The 16,748-nt window shown below is 33.4% G+C and overlaps 2 protein-coding genes across 5 annotated transcripts; both read left to right on the top strand.

Moving 5' to 3' along the window:
• Positions 1–62: 62 nt before the first annotated feature.
• LOC134233759 (3-mercaptopyruvate sulfurtransferase-like) lies at positions 63–2,511 on the top strand. Its single transcript, XM_062715761.1, has 4 exons — positions 63–119; positions 728–1,448; positions 1,735–1,893; positions 2,194–2,511. Exons 2-4 carry the CDS (start codon positions 869–871, stop codon positions 2,325–2,327), a joined length of 873 nt encoding a protein of 290 aa, XP_062571745.1. The 5' UTR covers positions 63–119; positions 728–868; the 3' UTR covers positions 2,328–2,511.
• A 2,503-nt stretch (positions 2,512–5,014) lies between these two features.
• On the top strand, positions 5,015–16,551 carry LOC134233758 (cell division cycle and apoptosis regulator protein 1-like). 4 transcript variants are annotated; one of them, XM_062715760.1, is made up of 21 exons: positions 5,015–5,072; positions 5,350–5,407; positions 5,672–5,856; positions 6,194–6,420; positions 6,514–6,631; positions 6,773–6,884; positions 7,272–7,530; positions 7,809–8,034; positions 8,284–8,564; positions 10,025–10,232; positions 10,883–10,966; positions 11,250–11,384; positions 11,636–11,716; positions 12,059–12,250; positions 14,008–14,148; positions 14,236–14,298; positions 14,408–14,504; positions 14,736–14,908; positions 15,025–15,175; positions 15,528–15,755; positions 16,253–16,551. In XM_062715760.1, the coding sequence occupies exons 2-21, from the start codon at positions 5,356–5,358 to the stop codon at positions 16,510–16,512; spliced, it is 3,273 nt and encodes a 1,090-aa protein (XP_062571744.1). In that variant the 5' UTR covers positions 5,015–5,072; positions 5,350–5,355; the 3' UTR covers positions 16,513–16,551. The 4 variants fall into 4 exon arrangements, with proteins under 4 accessions (XP_062571744.1, XP_062571743.1, XP_062571742.1 ...); XM_062715759.1 differs by having other exon boundaries at positions 12,056–12,250; XM_062715758.1 differs by having other exon boundaries at positions 10,025–10,244.
• The last annotated feature ends 197 nt before the right edge of the window (positions 16,552–16,748 follow it).

The following is a 16,748-nucleotide window of genomic DNA, read 5'->3' as shown; positions in this document are numbered from 1 at the left end:
ATTTTAGTTTTTCAGTAACGATTTAATATCTTGAGAAATTTGTAATTTTCTTAATGATGTAAGGGATGTTTACAAAATACAGGAACTCAGAGGAAAAGGACACATGACAAGTTCTAGAGGTTTTCGTTTTATGTGTCTGTATGTGTATACCCAGGTATTCTGTATACCCAGCAATGAAACATCAATTACCTTTATTATCAAACCTCAATGTTTTTATCAGTAATGTTAATCAACTGCAAGCCACTGTGTGCCCAAAACAAGTGAAAGCAAATCAAATCATTTGCCAAATTGTTTGCTTTAGCCTAGGTCTATCCCCAAATCAGATAAAAGAACTCATTAACATAATCATCATAGTGTTTGAAAATGATATAACATCTCTACTTTATAACCGGCCAATACTTAGATATTTAAATTGCTGTTGATTTGAATTTATATTTTAAGTATACTGTGTATTGTGAATTAATATTCAATTAAATTAATACAGCAAATAATCTTTTTAAACATTTGTTGCTTATGTTGGATGCTCAATATTTATTTTTCTTATGAAGTCAGTCTCAGTGTTGGATATTTTGTTAAGTCTTAAACCTCAAAATAGAAGAATCCAATTTTTGCGACACATATGGGTACATTTAAATTACTCATGAACTATGGGCTTTATGGCCTTTATCATTTGATTTTCTTTTATCTTTAGTTTAATGAAGATTAAAATGATCTTCCTTTTCTTCAGGTCTTGCATTTAACAGGCTGTCTAGACAGGAACCTCAGAAGCTCATCATAAAACTTATACATTTGTGAGAAAGAGAATTTTCCAAAAGTCAGGACATATAGGTGAATCATTTGATCCAGCAACCAGACGACTCTTTGCAGAATGAGTTTCAAGTCTCTAGTTTCTACAAAATGGCTTTTTGATACCATCTCAAATGCTCCCTCCAAACTCAGAATACTAGATTCCTCTTACTATCTACCAAAAGCCAAGAGAGATCCTTATGAAGAATTTAAACAGAAACATATTCCTGGTGCTCAGTTTTTCAGTATTGCAGACTGCTGTGATAATACCTCAAAATACGAACATATGCTGCCGAACCCACAGGATTTTGCAGCATATGTGGGTAAACTAGGAATAAGCAATGACACACATGTCATTGTCTATGATGCTTCAGATGGTTATGGCTTCTTCTCAGCTCCAAGAGCCTGGTGGATGTTTCATGTATTTGGACATACAAAAGTTTCAGTTTTAAATGGAGGCTTTAAGAAATGGTGTGAGGATGGATTACCAACATCAAACACAATAGAAAATGTGAAGACAGAAACTTTTAATCCAAAGTTTAACCCAGATTTGGTTAAAAGTTTTGAAGATGTTGAAAATAATCTAAACTCAAAGATTTTCCAAGTTGTTGATGCTAGAGGTGCGGATAGATTTCATGGAACAGGCCCAGAACCAAGACCTGGTAAATTAGATTATATTTATTTATAGAGATATACTTTTATGACCAATATAGTTATACAATCACTATTATGTAGAAGCTGTAGAAAATTAATAAAAAAATTTCAATTTGCTTTCAAAGCTGCTGAAACATAGATTTGATTAAGTCACTGTTCATTTATGCTTGAATATGCCTCTCTGAGTTGACTTTATGCCTCTTTGAGTTGTATTGATAAGCTGATTTAAAGAATGTATTGATCAAACTAATAGGCAAATATCTTGTGAAAATTGATGGAATATATATTGTTTAGGAATTAAACCAGGGCACATTCCTCTTGCCAAAAATATTCCTTATGGAGAAGTGGTGGATAAGAATACTGGGACCTTGAAATCTCCTGAAGAGCTGGAAGAAATGTTTTTGAAAACTGGAATAGACCTGAAGCAACCAATAGTGGCTTCGTGTGGCTCTGGTAAAGATTCAAACCTTCAACAAGTCTCTCCCATTCTTTACCATATGGATGAAATCGACAGGCATTCTTGATTTCTTTATAAATGCCCATAATTTTGTTCATAGTTTCATATTTGTGTTGAAGTTTTTTTTTAATAAATGAAGGTTATTTATGCATGTATTTTCATTAAAGATGCTATAAAAACATATCTAGAAAATTGCCTTTCCATTATTTGGATACTTCATGCTTAATTTAAAAAAATAAATCTGAAGGGCAACATGCAAAGTACAAACTTTAAACATTTGTTATTTTATTTTTTAGGTGTGTCTGCGTGTGTTCTGTCATTTGCAGCATCCACTCTGGGTAAGACCGTTCCTGTGTATGATGGAGCGTGGGTAGAATGGTACCTAAGGTCAAAACCAGACCAAAGAGCAGAATGTCCAGAGGACAGTTAATCTGATTTAACAAAGTTTTTCAATTATAAAGACTTGGATGTCTCTTGCCTGAATTTTTGTAAAATACCTGGTAATTTATTTGTCGGTGCATCTTTAATTTAAAGATATAACTATTTGATGATTAATAATAATGATCAACAATGGTGATACTCTAATAAAAACAGGATTTGGTTTCATTTGTTAATATTTGTGCTCTTTTTATTGCCATATTGGATTATTTCTGTACACTGAATTGAAGGAGTCAGTTTTATTCTGTGTCACAGATGTTTTCTTCACCAGTTCATTTTACATTTATAATTAAGATATGGTATATAGTATCATGCAAAAAAGGAGAAAAATACATGGCAAACTAGACAGTTTTATTTTCCCCTTTATCTTAATTTATGGTGATTTTGATTTTTGAATGTTAAATAAATCTTAGATTGTTATGTTGAGAAAAAAATGAAATAAAGTAAATTAAAAATCAGTCTGGCAAATAGCAATTATCTTCCAAGGCCAAGTCATTCAGATACTGTAACTTGCAGATGGCACAGTCATTACAAAAGTGTGATTCTTGAGCAAGTTTCATCTACATGTATATATACATAAAGTAGCATCACATGAGTATACAAAGTCTATTGATAATGAATATATATTTATTTTATGAAAATCAAATCTTTGTCAATCATCATCTTCAGTATAATCCATGTTGTATCGGATAAGAATGTGGTATGATTCAATATAAATTTGGTGTTTTATTTTTCACATCAAATATGTAAATGTTGTGAGAAATAAATGCTACATGCTTTATGATTTTTGTTCTAATTCCATGTGATGCAAATCTTTTGCACTTTGCCTTATTTTCGTGTCACCTGCAGAGAAGGGTGATGCTGAGCAATCATTTCACCTGGGATGCACCGTTTGTCATAAGACATATGATGAAAAATACCAGTAGAAGGTCTACTTGACATTTGAACTAATTTTCATAAATAACCTGAAAGGCAAATCTCAGATATGTAGCATATCGTTTTTGAAAAAAAAGGGGGGGGGGGCAATCAGAGAGAGAGAGGAAAAAAAATTCAATCTAACTGGTAAAAAAAAAACTGGACAAGCCAAAAAAAAAAGGAAAGCATTACCCTTAATTTACTATAATGTAACAAAAAGTGGGGTGGGGAAGGGCAACCAGCCTATTTGGAAAAGGTGGAGGCCGGGGGGCTGTCCCCCTTGGTGTCTGAATCTATCTTAGTCATTACCCTTATTTTACTATACTACAACAAAACAGGGGGCGACCCCTTTTTTTAAAAAAGTACGGGTGAGGGCCAGCACCCCCCCCCCACCCCCCTCGTATGCTTCGTGTCTGAATTTCTCTTTAGACTTGTGTCTTCTGAATTATGAGACGCAGGGCTTTGAAAATATACAGATGTATATTATCATTTTACAAACAGCGTGACAGTTTGCTTGATGGGGCGTGCTAAAACTTTGTGTGCTGATTATCATTTTACTCATCGATTGGATCAATGGAATCAATACTAATTTGAATATGAAACTCGGAATAAAACAATTCCCTGATAATACTGGCCAATCTCAGTGAAGGATTGTTTACCAGTACAGCATTTGTAATCACCAGCAACACGTGGTCAGTCAAAGCCCGTTTCGTTTAGCATGTATTATATTTGTTGTGATTTGACCGGATGGGTTTTTGGATACATATAAGAAAATTTAAAGAATGGAATTAGTAAGGCTACTCTGCTTCTGTTGTACTATGTACGTAGCTCTATCAATATCATCATTATAGGAAGTAAAACTTGCTTTGTCCGTTCACATGTAATTGTTGTTTATTCAACGCGATTGGTCAGTATTGTCAGTGGTATTGCTGTGTTCTGTGTTTCATATGCAAAGTATTATTGATTCTATTGAAATCAAACATCCAATCGATGAGAAAAAATGATAATCTGCATGCAAAATTTTAACACGCCCTATCAAGCAAACTGTCACGCTGTTAGTAAAACGATAATACATGTATCACATGGTCACAATCGGCTATACAATTTAAAGCCATGATACTTCTAACAAATAATAGATTGAATTCTGTAGTTAAGACAAGACCGATATATCTATTTCCAGACTTAATCTTGATATTAAAATAATCATTTCTAATAAAGTATATAAATTACTCATTTTCACTTGGAGGAATGTGGAAACTAATTCTCAAGAATCTATATATTTTTATTTAGTTGTCACAACTATAAATGATAAGGAATTAATGATATCATACCTGCATTGAAGATATGCAAATAAAAAGCTGGCTATGCTTAGATTTATTTACGTATATCTTTTAATCAGACCCGTGGTCCGAAGAAATTGGGGGGGGGGGGTGTAAAAAGATGAAAAGCAGACAAAGAAAATTAAAGGGAAAACTTCAACTGTCCAAATACTTGAAAAATCTTAATACGTGTTGGGGTGAGTCTTTTCAATATAAAGAATATCTTTTTTTTTAAATAAATAAAAATTCTTTGTTAGGGCTTCAGTTATGAAAATTATTTTCTACATCAAAATTTTCAGTTCTGGATATAAAAAAATATATATATATTTTTTAAAATTCAAAAATATAATTTTTTGATACATCAAGAATTAAAATTATGATAACAATGTATACACATTGTTTTAAGCGATTATCAAAGTAAATCGTCGTACGGGTTAATTAACTTTTTTTGCTTTCGTTTCGAGGAAATAAATCCGTAAAATATAGTAACAGGCATCTGCTTTGTAAGTAAAAAAAAACTCTATACTTATTTTGTGTTTTTATGCTTCTCTTATTTACATTGTTGCAATGATCCATTATGAAATAATATAAAGCATGTAAATTGTTTGCTAAATGTCCTTTATTTACCTCGTGGATAGCTTAATTAACACTGTACCGTGACGACCACGTTTCTATTTGTGCACATTTAAAAAACCGAAAAAAAAATTGGGACTATCAGAGAGCTCTGATATTACATACGTATCAAATATGATTTATGATTTTATACTTTTCTTTCGTTAGGAAGCAATGTCGCAGTTCAGTGGGACGAAAAATCCACCATGGGCGAGGCCACAAGCAGGTAGATTTTTTCTTCTCCTCCCTTTTGTATCAGCTGATCTACTTGTATTACATGTATGTACAAACAGAGCAGCATTACAACTAAGAACAAGGTGGCAAATAAGCAAACATCATTTACTGAAGCATAAGCCCTACTGAAATATTATGCACATGTTTGAATTCATTGATTTTCCCATCTCCAGACTTGTATGAATGACATTGACTGTAGCCAAAACTAAGTCATACTTACATTTATTGATTTTCATAAATGTCTTCTTTTTGATAGTTACAGACTTCACAACTGTAACTCCATCACCATCCATAAACAACATGCCTCAGTCTCAAGTTGCTGCCCCACTGATGCAGCAGCAGCAGGTCCAGCCCCTTTATGGTATGTCCAGTGCTCCAGGCCAGAATGTGGTTAATCCCCAACAGTACACAGCACAGCAGCTCTTAGGTTTACAAGCACAGGTTAGATTTTTAAAGTATGGCTTAGTATTAATGTATAAATTTATATATACTTTACAGGGAAATTTTCACCCTGTTTTATTTTTTGTCCCTTTTGCCCTACTCACAGATGGGCAGATTTAGAATGGGAGCATATTCAAAGAACACAGTATATTTCTGTCAGCAGAACACTGACTGGGCAAACTTATGAAGAGGAAAAACTGCCAAGTGTGAAAGGGTGAAAAACAAAAAGGGGCAAAAATAATGAGTTTACTTTGCAAGCAATATTTTTGCATTTTGAAAAATGAACATTCATAGTCAAACAAAATTCCCTGTAATTTTTTTTAAAATTTTTTTTAAGCAACAAGCAGCAGCTGCACTCCAGCAGCAAGCACAAGTCATTCCACAGCCAGGTATTGCCATTCCAACCACTCTAGCCACCACCCAGGTAGCCACCGTCAGTTACCCCGCCCCCAGAGCCGCTGCCGTCCCAGCCAATCAGCCAAAACAACGAGTATTTACAGGCACCATCACCAAACTACATGATAATTTTGGATTTGTGGATGAGGATGTTTTCTTTCAGACAAGGTTACTAATTTAGTGGACAATTTTAGAAATTGTACTGTTTTATTGAATTATGTTGAAATGTTCAGAAATTGTATTCAAAATTTGTATTTGCAGTTGTGTGAAAGGGTCAGCACCAAAGGTGAATGACAGAGTCTTAGTTGAAGCTAGTTTTAATGCAAATATGCCGTTCAAGTGGAATGCAACCAGAATTCAGGTTCTACCAAATCAAGTAGTAAGTGTTATGTGACTGGGGATTTTTTGTGCAAAGAAAAAAGTGCTACATTTAACACTTAAATGCTTGGTGAATAGATGTGTGTGTACTTGTATTCTTGAATGAATACTAAATATTGATATTTTTATTTTGTATATAAAGGGACCCCAAGGTAATCATCAAAATCTCAATAAACCTGTGTTTGGTGTGCAGCAGGGAAATCAGATGGGCGGCTTCACTGGACAGCCAGCACCTCAACCACTGATGCAACAAGGTAGTTGAATGGAAACAATAAGATTTTCTTTGTTTAGAATATCCAGATGTATTTTTTTTATGTCTTAATTAGCCCCTTTCTAAGTTTTTATAGAAAACCCACTTGAATGATTCATGCTTCAAATTCATATAAAAACAAACAACATACCTAAATATTTATTAAACAGTGATATAAATGTATTCAATATTTTCATTTGATTTTCAATTTATTTATGGTAAATTTTTTGGATTTTTTCTAAGAGTAATACCTTAACATGTCCTTTACTTGAACTTTTCCAGTGAGATATAACAGGCTCAAATTACCAAAATATAACTAGAGATAGAAAAGATCCCAGAGCAGAAGTTTGATTTAGAGTTATTGAAATATTTTTTGTTTTTGTTAATGTAGGGTTCAACGAGGCCTTAATCCCAAGGAATACAGGCAATGTCAGGAGGAATGAAAGGTTTGAAAGAGAGAGAGAAAGAAAAAGAGATAGAGAAAGAAGGGAAAGAAATGATAGACCTCCTCCACCAAGGAAGCGATCAAGATCTAAGTCGCCATCGTCAAAAAGATCTGAGAGTACCAGTCATCAAAGGAGCCCAGCAAGACGGCGACCGAGAATTGTACCTAGATATGTTGTCCAAGTGCCAAAACTTTCATTTGATATGTAAGCATATTTACATATTGTGGTTTCATTTGTATTTGTGGAATCAAGATTTTGTGGTTTTGTTAATTTTTTAATAGTTACTTTATTGAGCTCTGATATAGTCTGTTGATCAAACAATTTTAATTTTGATCACCTTATTTTATCCAGAAAAAAGTTTGGAAATTGATGTTAAGTGGAAAGTGAAAAAATAACCTTAGATTGCAGTGACATAAAAAAATATGAATATTTATGATCAGCATTGTGTAATAATCTTATTTTACATTTATTTTCTGTTACAGGAAAGAAGCCAATGTTATTTCTTTGAAATCAAGATACACTAACCTGTACATACCTAGTGACTTCTTCAATGCCAGCTTTGAGTGGACAGAAGCTTTTCCTTGCTACAGGCCCTTTCAGATAGGAAATCACTGTGGCTTCCATATCATGCACAAGGATGTGGAACCACTTAATACTAATGACTCAGTGCTGGACCCACCTGATGCAGATCACCTTTTCAGTGCTAAGGTAGCACACACAAGTAGTCGAAGTAGATTTGTTGCTTATCATGGGTAGATAGGGCAAGAATTATTTACATGAGTACACTGTACTTAGAGAAAGTTTGTGTAATTTTGTATAACAAACATTTTTTAACTTTTAATTTTTATGCGCGAGAATGCATGCACTGAGAAAAAAATGTGCTATCATAATTTTGTACTACAGTAAATCACCATATTTATAACATACACGATACACTTGTATGTATAAATTTTGTAGGTGATGCTGATGTCCTGCCCTAGTCTAGAAGATTTGTATCACAAGTCCTGCGCCTTGGCGGATGATCCCCCAGAAGTACAGGAGGGATTTGTCCACCCCACCAGGCTCATTCACTTCCTGGTGGGGCTCAAAGGAAAGAATGAAACCATGGCAATAGGGGGACCTTGGTCACCTTCCATGGATGGCCCAAACCCCAGAGAGGACCCCCAAGTTCTGATTCGGACAGCCATCCGAACTACCAAGGCTCTGACCGGCATTGATCTTAACAGCTGCACTCAGTGGTAGGTGATCGTTTTGTATGTATGTTTCATATGCTGTTCCGTGTTGTAGCAAATTCAATTTTCCATACTGCTATTTTTTTTAACCTTAATAAGTATATTTTTTTTACCTTGGTAAACAAAACAATAGTGATATAAACATTAATATTTAAATACATCTGAATTACATTTTGTATCAGATTTTATGACTAATAATGTCAGATAACAACTTTGTTGTTTTCTCTTCTCAAATTTTTTTTTTATATATCTCATTCCCTTTCTCTATTTTTCCCTTTTTCAATGAAACAATGGACATGTAATTGATAGTTTACAACATACCAGGGTAATTAATATTTCATCTGAATATTTGCTGTGAATTAGATTTCAATATCCAGAAGGAAACTTAGGTTCTTAATTTTTTATATTTTATATGCTTCAATATTTATGGCTTGCTTGCTCATTTGTCTTTCATCTACAAATACAAGTGACTGAGCCAAAAATATTAGAACCCTGTTTTGCTACTGGCTTGTAAGCCACATTCTCTAAAAAAGCCCTTATTCTTTAAAAAATTGAAGCAGAATAAAGCAATTGTGCTCAAATAACTCGTTAAGGTAGACTCTCATACCAAAAACCATCTCAATATCTGGAAGAGTGTAGGAAAAAATAGTGAAAAACCAAGTTGGACAGACTGATTGACAGATGGGGACAGACAAACAGACAGATGCAGAGAAAACTTATAATCCCTTCAAGGTTTGAAAGTATGGGTCTAAAGAATTTGATAGCAAATGATTCTTGTCATATTGATTAATCTACTGTAGATTCCTAAATATATGCGTGGAGTTAATTATAGCTTAATTTTGTTAAAAACACCACACGTGAAATAAAATTCCTCATCTTTATTATTATGGTGCTGAAATCTATGTACAATCTCTTGATCAACCATCCATTCTCTAATTACTATTCTTGCAATTTGACACTGAAGAGCCCATTCACGATAATAAGTACTTGCAAAAAAATAAGGAATCTACAGCAAGTTATCATAGATTTTTAATAAAAAGGTCAATAGCTGTAAATTAACTAAATTTTGTGTTAATCTTGGGAATTAATACAGATTAATTTTTTTATATACCAATTAAAGTTTAATATTATTGGTTTTAAAATGTTATGGACAAAAAGACATTATGAACTTCGATTTGATATCACAAACTGACATTTGATTTCCATGCATCTTGTACATCATCATGTACATCATCATATGTTATAAAGATTTTGACACTTTTGTTAATTAGTAAATTACATTTCACTTTATGATCTTATCATATTTGCTGTTTTTGGGTGGGTTGAGTTTCATTAATTAGGGACAGTTGGCATCCATATATACTGTGTTTGCCAGTATCATTTAAAAGTGATTTTTTTTTCCCTCTCAGTGAAATGAGAATGTGCTCAACATTAAGTATTGAATGTACAACCCACCTTTCACACAGGTACCAGTTCGCTGAGGTGCGGTACCTACGTCAAGAGGAGATGCACAAGGGCAAATTGGTTCCAGCTCGAGTAGAAACCACCGTCATATTTTTACCTGATGTGTGGAGCTGTAATCCAACCCGCCTCGAGTGGGCAACTTTGCAGGCCGCTTATAAAAAGCAACTCCAGAAAAAAGTAGCATCTGTGACCAAGGGAGAAGGGAAAGAGGCAAATTCACAGGCAGAGCAATCTATATTTAATCCAATTCCACTTTTTTCTCTTTAAGTTTATATAGGTTTTTTTCTTAGGCTGCACAAGCCATGACTTCATGTCATGGAACGTGCATGTTCCAGTTTTGATTCACAGTGTCCAAGATTTGAGGGTTTTTATGGCCAAGCATTGAACCAAGAAAAAGATGTAGTGTGTACATGAACCTAGTTCACGTAGCACTGTCCACCACTTAGTGGTTTTGCACCAAAACAAAGACCTCATCAGGAATGCAGAATTTTTCAGATTTATTCTTGTACCATGTACCACATGCAGCCTTTAGAACTTGTTAGAAGTTTAAAGTTTTATACTCACATTGTTAATACTACATTTAACTTACACAAGAAATATTTACGATACCTGAACAAATATCAGTTTGCAAATCAATTTCATAAATTTAATTAATATTTTAAAAAAACGTGTTTTTTTTTTGTTTTTTTTATTTTAGATGAATAAATACATGTAGAGGTATTTGTTCAGGTCTCTGTAACTTACAAAAAACATTACAAGTAACACTTTTCTATACAACATTATGAAGAAGGTATTTTACCATGGCTGCAGTGATTTAGATTAATACTTCTGTGTGTTTTACTGTTGTTGTTTATTTATAGGAGGAGGAGGAAACTGAAGGAGAAATTAACGAGGAGAATAAGGAGCCAACTCATTACTCTGAGCTTGACCCCAAAACTATGAAGGTTTGCTTTATGGGTTTCTTTTATAAGGAAAAAAATTGTACCCGCTGCCCATATATTGGGGAATAGTAGTGGAGAAAATTTTCAATTTACTATAGATAAAAATATGTAACTGTCTGAATGAACAAGACAAATGATTTATAGATAATTGTAAAAGGTTTTGATAGCTAATGCATGTAGAGAAAAAACCTGTTACTGTTAGCTATGAACATTGAATTATGTTTAAAAAAAAGACTATAATGTGAATTTGTACAGAATTTTATGTCTTATCCACTTTAATTTATAGATAGTAGATCTTAGAAGAGAACTGGAAAGTAGGTCAGTGAGTTCAAAAGGTCTGAAGTCACAGCTGATTGCCCGCCTCACTAAAGCTTTGAAGTCTGAACAGGAGAAAGAGGAGGAACAGGAGGCCATGGAAGGGGTCAGTAAACACAAATACAGTCAAACCTTGCTATCTCAAAACTAGATAGAGGAAACATTTCTATATTGCATAGAATTTAAACTGTCAAGGGTAAAATAAAGAACAGGTGGATTGGACTTTCAAATTTCTTTGCATACCCATGATATTTGAGATATCTGTGTTTCAGAAAATGAAGTTTAATTGTATGAATCTATAAGTATGAAGTAAAGTTGTACTGTTGATGATTTTGTTTTTATGTTTCTTTTTCCCAGCAACAGAATACAGAAGTCAGTGAGGAAGTAAAAAAGAACTTAGATGCAGCTGATGAAAAATCAGATGAAAAGAAAAAAGAGGTACTGTTTTACTGTATAAATGCATGAACTGTAAACCAACTTTTATTTGCAAGTGAGAAATATCCACAAAATGACCCAAATTAAGTGATTTTTTTTACTTGCTAATATCTCTTGCCATGAACCATTTATTTACCAAATGAATATGAAAGTACTTATGTACTGTAGAATGTTGCCTCAGTTGCAAAATTAGTAGTGGCATTAGTAGATGGATTCCAAACTTGAGAATCACAAATAAAAGCTGTCTCGAATAAAAGGTTTTACAGTAGTTCATAAATTAGTACAATATGTGTGATCCTGTATTGCAACTCCTTCACTGATAATTTTAACACAATTTCAAAGCAGGAGGAGGAAAAGAAGAAGAGAGAGGAAAGAGACAAGGCATCATTGGAGAGGAAGTATGCCTTGCCAGATAACCCCAATATCATTGTCCACCCCAGCTCAGTGGCCAAGGGAGGGAAGTTCGACTGCTCCCTCATGTCTCTCAGTGTTCTACTGGACTACAGACCAGAGGACAACAAGGAGCATTCATTTGAGGTAAATACAGTGTAAAAATGCATACATGTAGATGTAGAGTATATGTACGAGGGCCGTTCAAAAATTACGCGGACTTGCTGCACAGAAAAAATATTTGACGACATAATCGGGCAAAATGTTGCACATTATATAAAAGAATCTTTTCCTATATGGTCTACAAAATTTCATATCAAAATGTTGTAAATCGGTATCAATTATGAATGATTTTTCAGGACATATCATTTAGTCACGGAGCAGCAAAATCTTCGACGTCACAGACATTATAAAAAAATATGTGATTGAGCTTTTATTTTCTCAACATTTTCCCAAGAGTACCTGTATAGTTTGAGTCATCTTATCTTTCAAAACACCATTTCTTGTCAAGCTTTAAATCTATTAAACAAGTAAAGAATATTCTCTTTTTTTGTTTTAAAACCAAAAACTGCAGGTATTTATGAGATATAGTAAAATTGATGACTCTCAATCACGTTCTTTACATTCCAAATAAAGTTTTCGTCGATAATCCTCTTCCCGTCCTCCCGTATAGCCATTTTACAGAGGTCTAATGGTTTAAAATTCCTATTCACTATTTGTGGACGAATGTCACGAATACCCTAGTTTACTAAATGTTTTATTATGCATATTTTGGATCTATGTTGGTGATATCTCGAGCATTACACATTAGGGCTGGGCAATAATATCGATATTTCAATATATTGCAATACAAAGACAAAAAATATCGTATCGCAATACAATTTTGTAATATCGGTGTATTGGCAATATTTTTAGATTAAGGAATTTTGTCATTTAAATATAAAAATGGACTTATGAAAGTTTGTTCTTAAGCCAAACAGTAAGTCAGAAGATGTTTTGTGGGAACATTTCAGAGCATAACTTAAATGAAAGCAACACGATTTTTTTTTCGTGTTGGTTACTTATCATAGTTATGTACATTCTGCATGTAAATTAAAGTAAATATAGTAAGAAAATGCCATTTTATTACATTGAAAATATTGCAATACATATCGCAATACAGTGACAAATATCGCAATATATCGCAATACGAAATCTCGGGCCAATACCCAGCCCTATTACACATAATTTAACTAAAGTGTGGTGCGCCGTCAATTCACGAAACGTCATTTTCACAGTCGTTTTCACGGGGATCGCATCAGAGGAAAATCACTATATTTCTATTAGTACTTCAAATATCACGCCAGAAGTCCAAATACATAATAAAAGAACAATTTAAAGATACCCGTACATTTGAGAAAATTGTCGAAAAATATTGCGAATTATAGAAAATAAATGAGTTAAATTTTGATTCCGCATGCTTTTGCTTCAAATTTTTTGTCGTGCTCCGTACCTCTAAATCAGCGATATCAATATACCGATAATTTTAGTATAATTTTTTTTTAAATACAGAAATTTTGCCCAAAATTTATTGGAATCTTTGAGATACATATTTCTGTGAAATTTCATTACTCTGTGACGTCTGTAAGAGTAAACAATAGCAAAGTCCGCGTAATTTTTGAACGGCCCTCGTAATTCAAATACATGGGACATTTAAGGCGCATGTGAATAGAGTGAAAAGTAATTCATATACATTGCATATGTAGAGGAAATATATGATGTGCATAAATTTTTTTTACAAGTAAAGAATATGAAATGTAATTATTTTTTGGAAAAAAAAACAACAATGTTATAAATAATGAAACATTAGATTGTATGTGTATATATTCTAGTTGTTTTGTTAAATTAGAGTTGTTTCCCCACAGGTGTCACTGTTTGCTGAACTTTTCAATGAAATGCTGATGAGGGACTATGGTTTTGAGATTTACAAGGCTTTGATCAAAGCTCCAGAGAAAAAAGAGGAAGAAAAGAAAGAGAAGAGATCAGCTGATGACAAATCTAGCAAGGTTAGTTTCTTGAAGATTTTATGCATAAAAAATGTTGAATATTTTAAATACGGATCTTTGTGCTTGACAAGTTCATCATGATTTCAGGATTCAAGTTCTGCTAAAAAGAAGAAAACAGATGAAAAAGAAAAACAGGAATCCAACAAAAAGGTAAGAAGACTTCTTAAATGATTTTTTTTGTTTTGGACATATTTCTTTGCTTATGACTGTGTTAAAAAAGGACTAGTGTCATCTTGTCATTGACAATTTTCTTATACAGGATTCTAAAGAGAGTAAAGAGAAAGAAAAGAAAAAGGAAGATGACAAGAAAGACCAAGAGAAGAAGGAAGAGGAGGAGGTGGATGATGATGAAGAAGGTTAACATACTGAATTAAACATTTGTTAATTTTCAATTTTTGCATGTGCCTTTGTTACAAAGCCTGATTGATTTATCTTTAGAGGTAATCTGATATGGTTAAACTTGTTTCGTAATTACAGTTTATGAATAGTTTAAATAGCTTTTGATTTGTGTGTTATTATATATTTATAATAATTGTATCATTGTACCTTTGCTATTGTATTCACAATCCCTTCATGGCAAAAAGCAGGCAAAAAGGACAAAGAGGAAAAGAAGAAGCGAGAGAAAAAGAAATACCAGACAAAGGATGCGGCTCTGTTGTTGGCTTTTACTTACTTTGACCAGAACCACACTGGCTACTTATTGGATAAGGATGTGGAGGAAATTATACACACCATAGGTCTACAACTTTCCAGGGCACAGGTACACAAAAGTTTCAAGTTATATCACAGAATTATAGAGAAAAGGGATTCCTTGATTTACTGAATGCTAATGGAGGCTGATTAACAAAATTAAAGTGGATTTATTATTTATGGTAGGTTAAAAAACTTGTTCAGAAATTGGTGACAAGGGATGCTCTGAATTATCGTAAGCTGACAGATAAGCCTGTCCCCACCCCTGGGGAAAAGGAGGAGGCCACCCAAGAGGAAAAGGAGCTTAAAGTTTCTGACATCGTTAAACTGTCAAAAGGTAGGTGGATTGCACCAAAATGTGTTTTGTATTCCTCTCTAGTATGTCTAGGGTGTTTTGATAAAACAGACATAATATGATAAATAAGCTACTTCATTTTATTGTTAAAAAACATTTAAAAGCAAACTGACTGTTTCAGGTCTGTGTTTCTATATCCAATCTGTTATTGATCTTAACTGAAATTTTTTTCATGGCAAGATAGAGACTGCTTTTGATTAAGTTAAGTTTCAGAATCAAAATTTCCTATCTAACTGAAAGAATTAAGACTGTGTCTGACTGTCTCCACCAATGGCATTCTGTCTCATGACATTGTACAACTTGTGTCATTAAATCTTGTTTTGTCTCATAATAGGTAACAGTGAATACCTTCCTTGTCAGTCCCCAGTAAAATCAGAATCCGTGGATATGAAAGTGGAGAAGAAGTCTCCAAAGGCACAGGAAGTAAAAGAGTCCCCGAGTCACATGATCACCTACAAGGGAGCCATGATAGATATAGAGAGCTTAATGTCTCAGTTAGAGAGGAGTGAGAAGACCAGGGCAGAGATGGAAAAACAGATGATGGAAATCAACAAAGAGAAAGGTGAGGAAAAAAGACAGATTCAATTATGTTATGATGTATTTGAGCAAAAGATGGTTAAAAAAGCATATACAATGTACTTCAAATACATGACCAATTGTGCATGTGCTGTAAATCACTTTTTCTTTGTGAGAGCTTTATTAAAAGAAATTCATGAAAATTTTCTTTCACTTATAAAAGCCAAACAACAATCTTGCAAGGATAATGTGTCATAAAAATAAATATGTTATAAAAATAAAATACAGTATATGCTTGAAGGTATAGCTCTGTATAAATGAATACAGTTGAACTTATATCTTGAATGTCAGTATCTCAATTTTCTGAAAATGTAAATGTGAATTTGAAGTCACTGCCACTCTTTATGTATTTTAACCTTAATATTGCAAACCTTTTGATATCCTGGGATTTTTTTCAGTTTCATGTATTTCAAAATAATAAGATTTGACTGTATTTTGAGATATTTTTTATCAAAATTTAATGAATTTGAAAATATTTTGCAGAGCAAATGAAGAAGAGCATTGGTGTCAAGGATGAGAAAAGTGAGAAGCTGTCCATGGAGCTGAAGAACCTGAAACAGAAGTTGTTGGTACAGGAGAAGATCACCAACAACTCCGAGTCCACCAGTAAAAAGTACCTCTCAGCCCTGCTGGAATCCAGGGAGCATCTCAACTCCATGTTGTCTACCGTCACAAACGCTCTGGGGGAGAAAGACGCAGTGGAAGACATCAAAAAGGAGCCCGAGTCTAATGGAAATTCATGATGATGGAGAGGTTTTTAGAGATAATCAAATTGAAATAACAGGTTCATTCTCATAATTTTCTTATTTGAATGAAATTGAAAATGGTTTTAAACTTTTATAAAGGAATGTAGAAAGATATCTTCATGATAAAAAAACTCTTGAATTCTGCCAACATAAGTTTTTGGTCTTAACATATCTGAATGCAGATGATTAAATGTTTGAGAAATTAACTTTTGTTGATAAACTTTGATCAGGTC

The sequence above is a fragment of the Saccostrea cucullata genome, unplaced genomic scaffold (genome assembly GCF_032062105.1).
Source record: "Saccostrea cucullata isolate Sc308-1 unplaced genomic scaffold, CSIRO_AGI_Scuc_v1 ctg484, whole genome shotgun sequence".
Classification (NCBI taxonomy): domain Eukaryota; kingdom Metazoa; phylum Mollusca; class Bivalvia; order Ostreida; family Ostreidae; genus Saccostrea; species Saccostrea cuccullata.
Note: the sequence above shows the minus strand (reverse complement) of the source record. Positions and strands in the feature narration are given on the sequence as shown.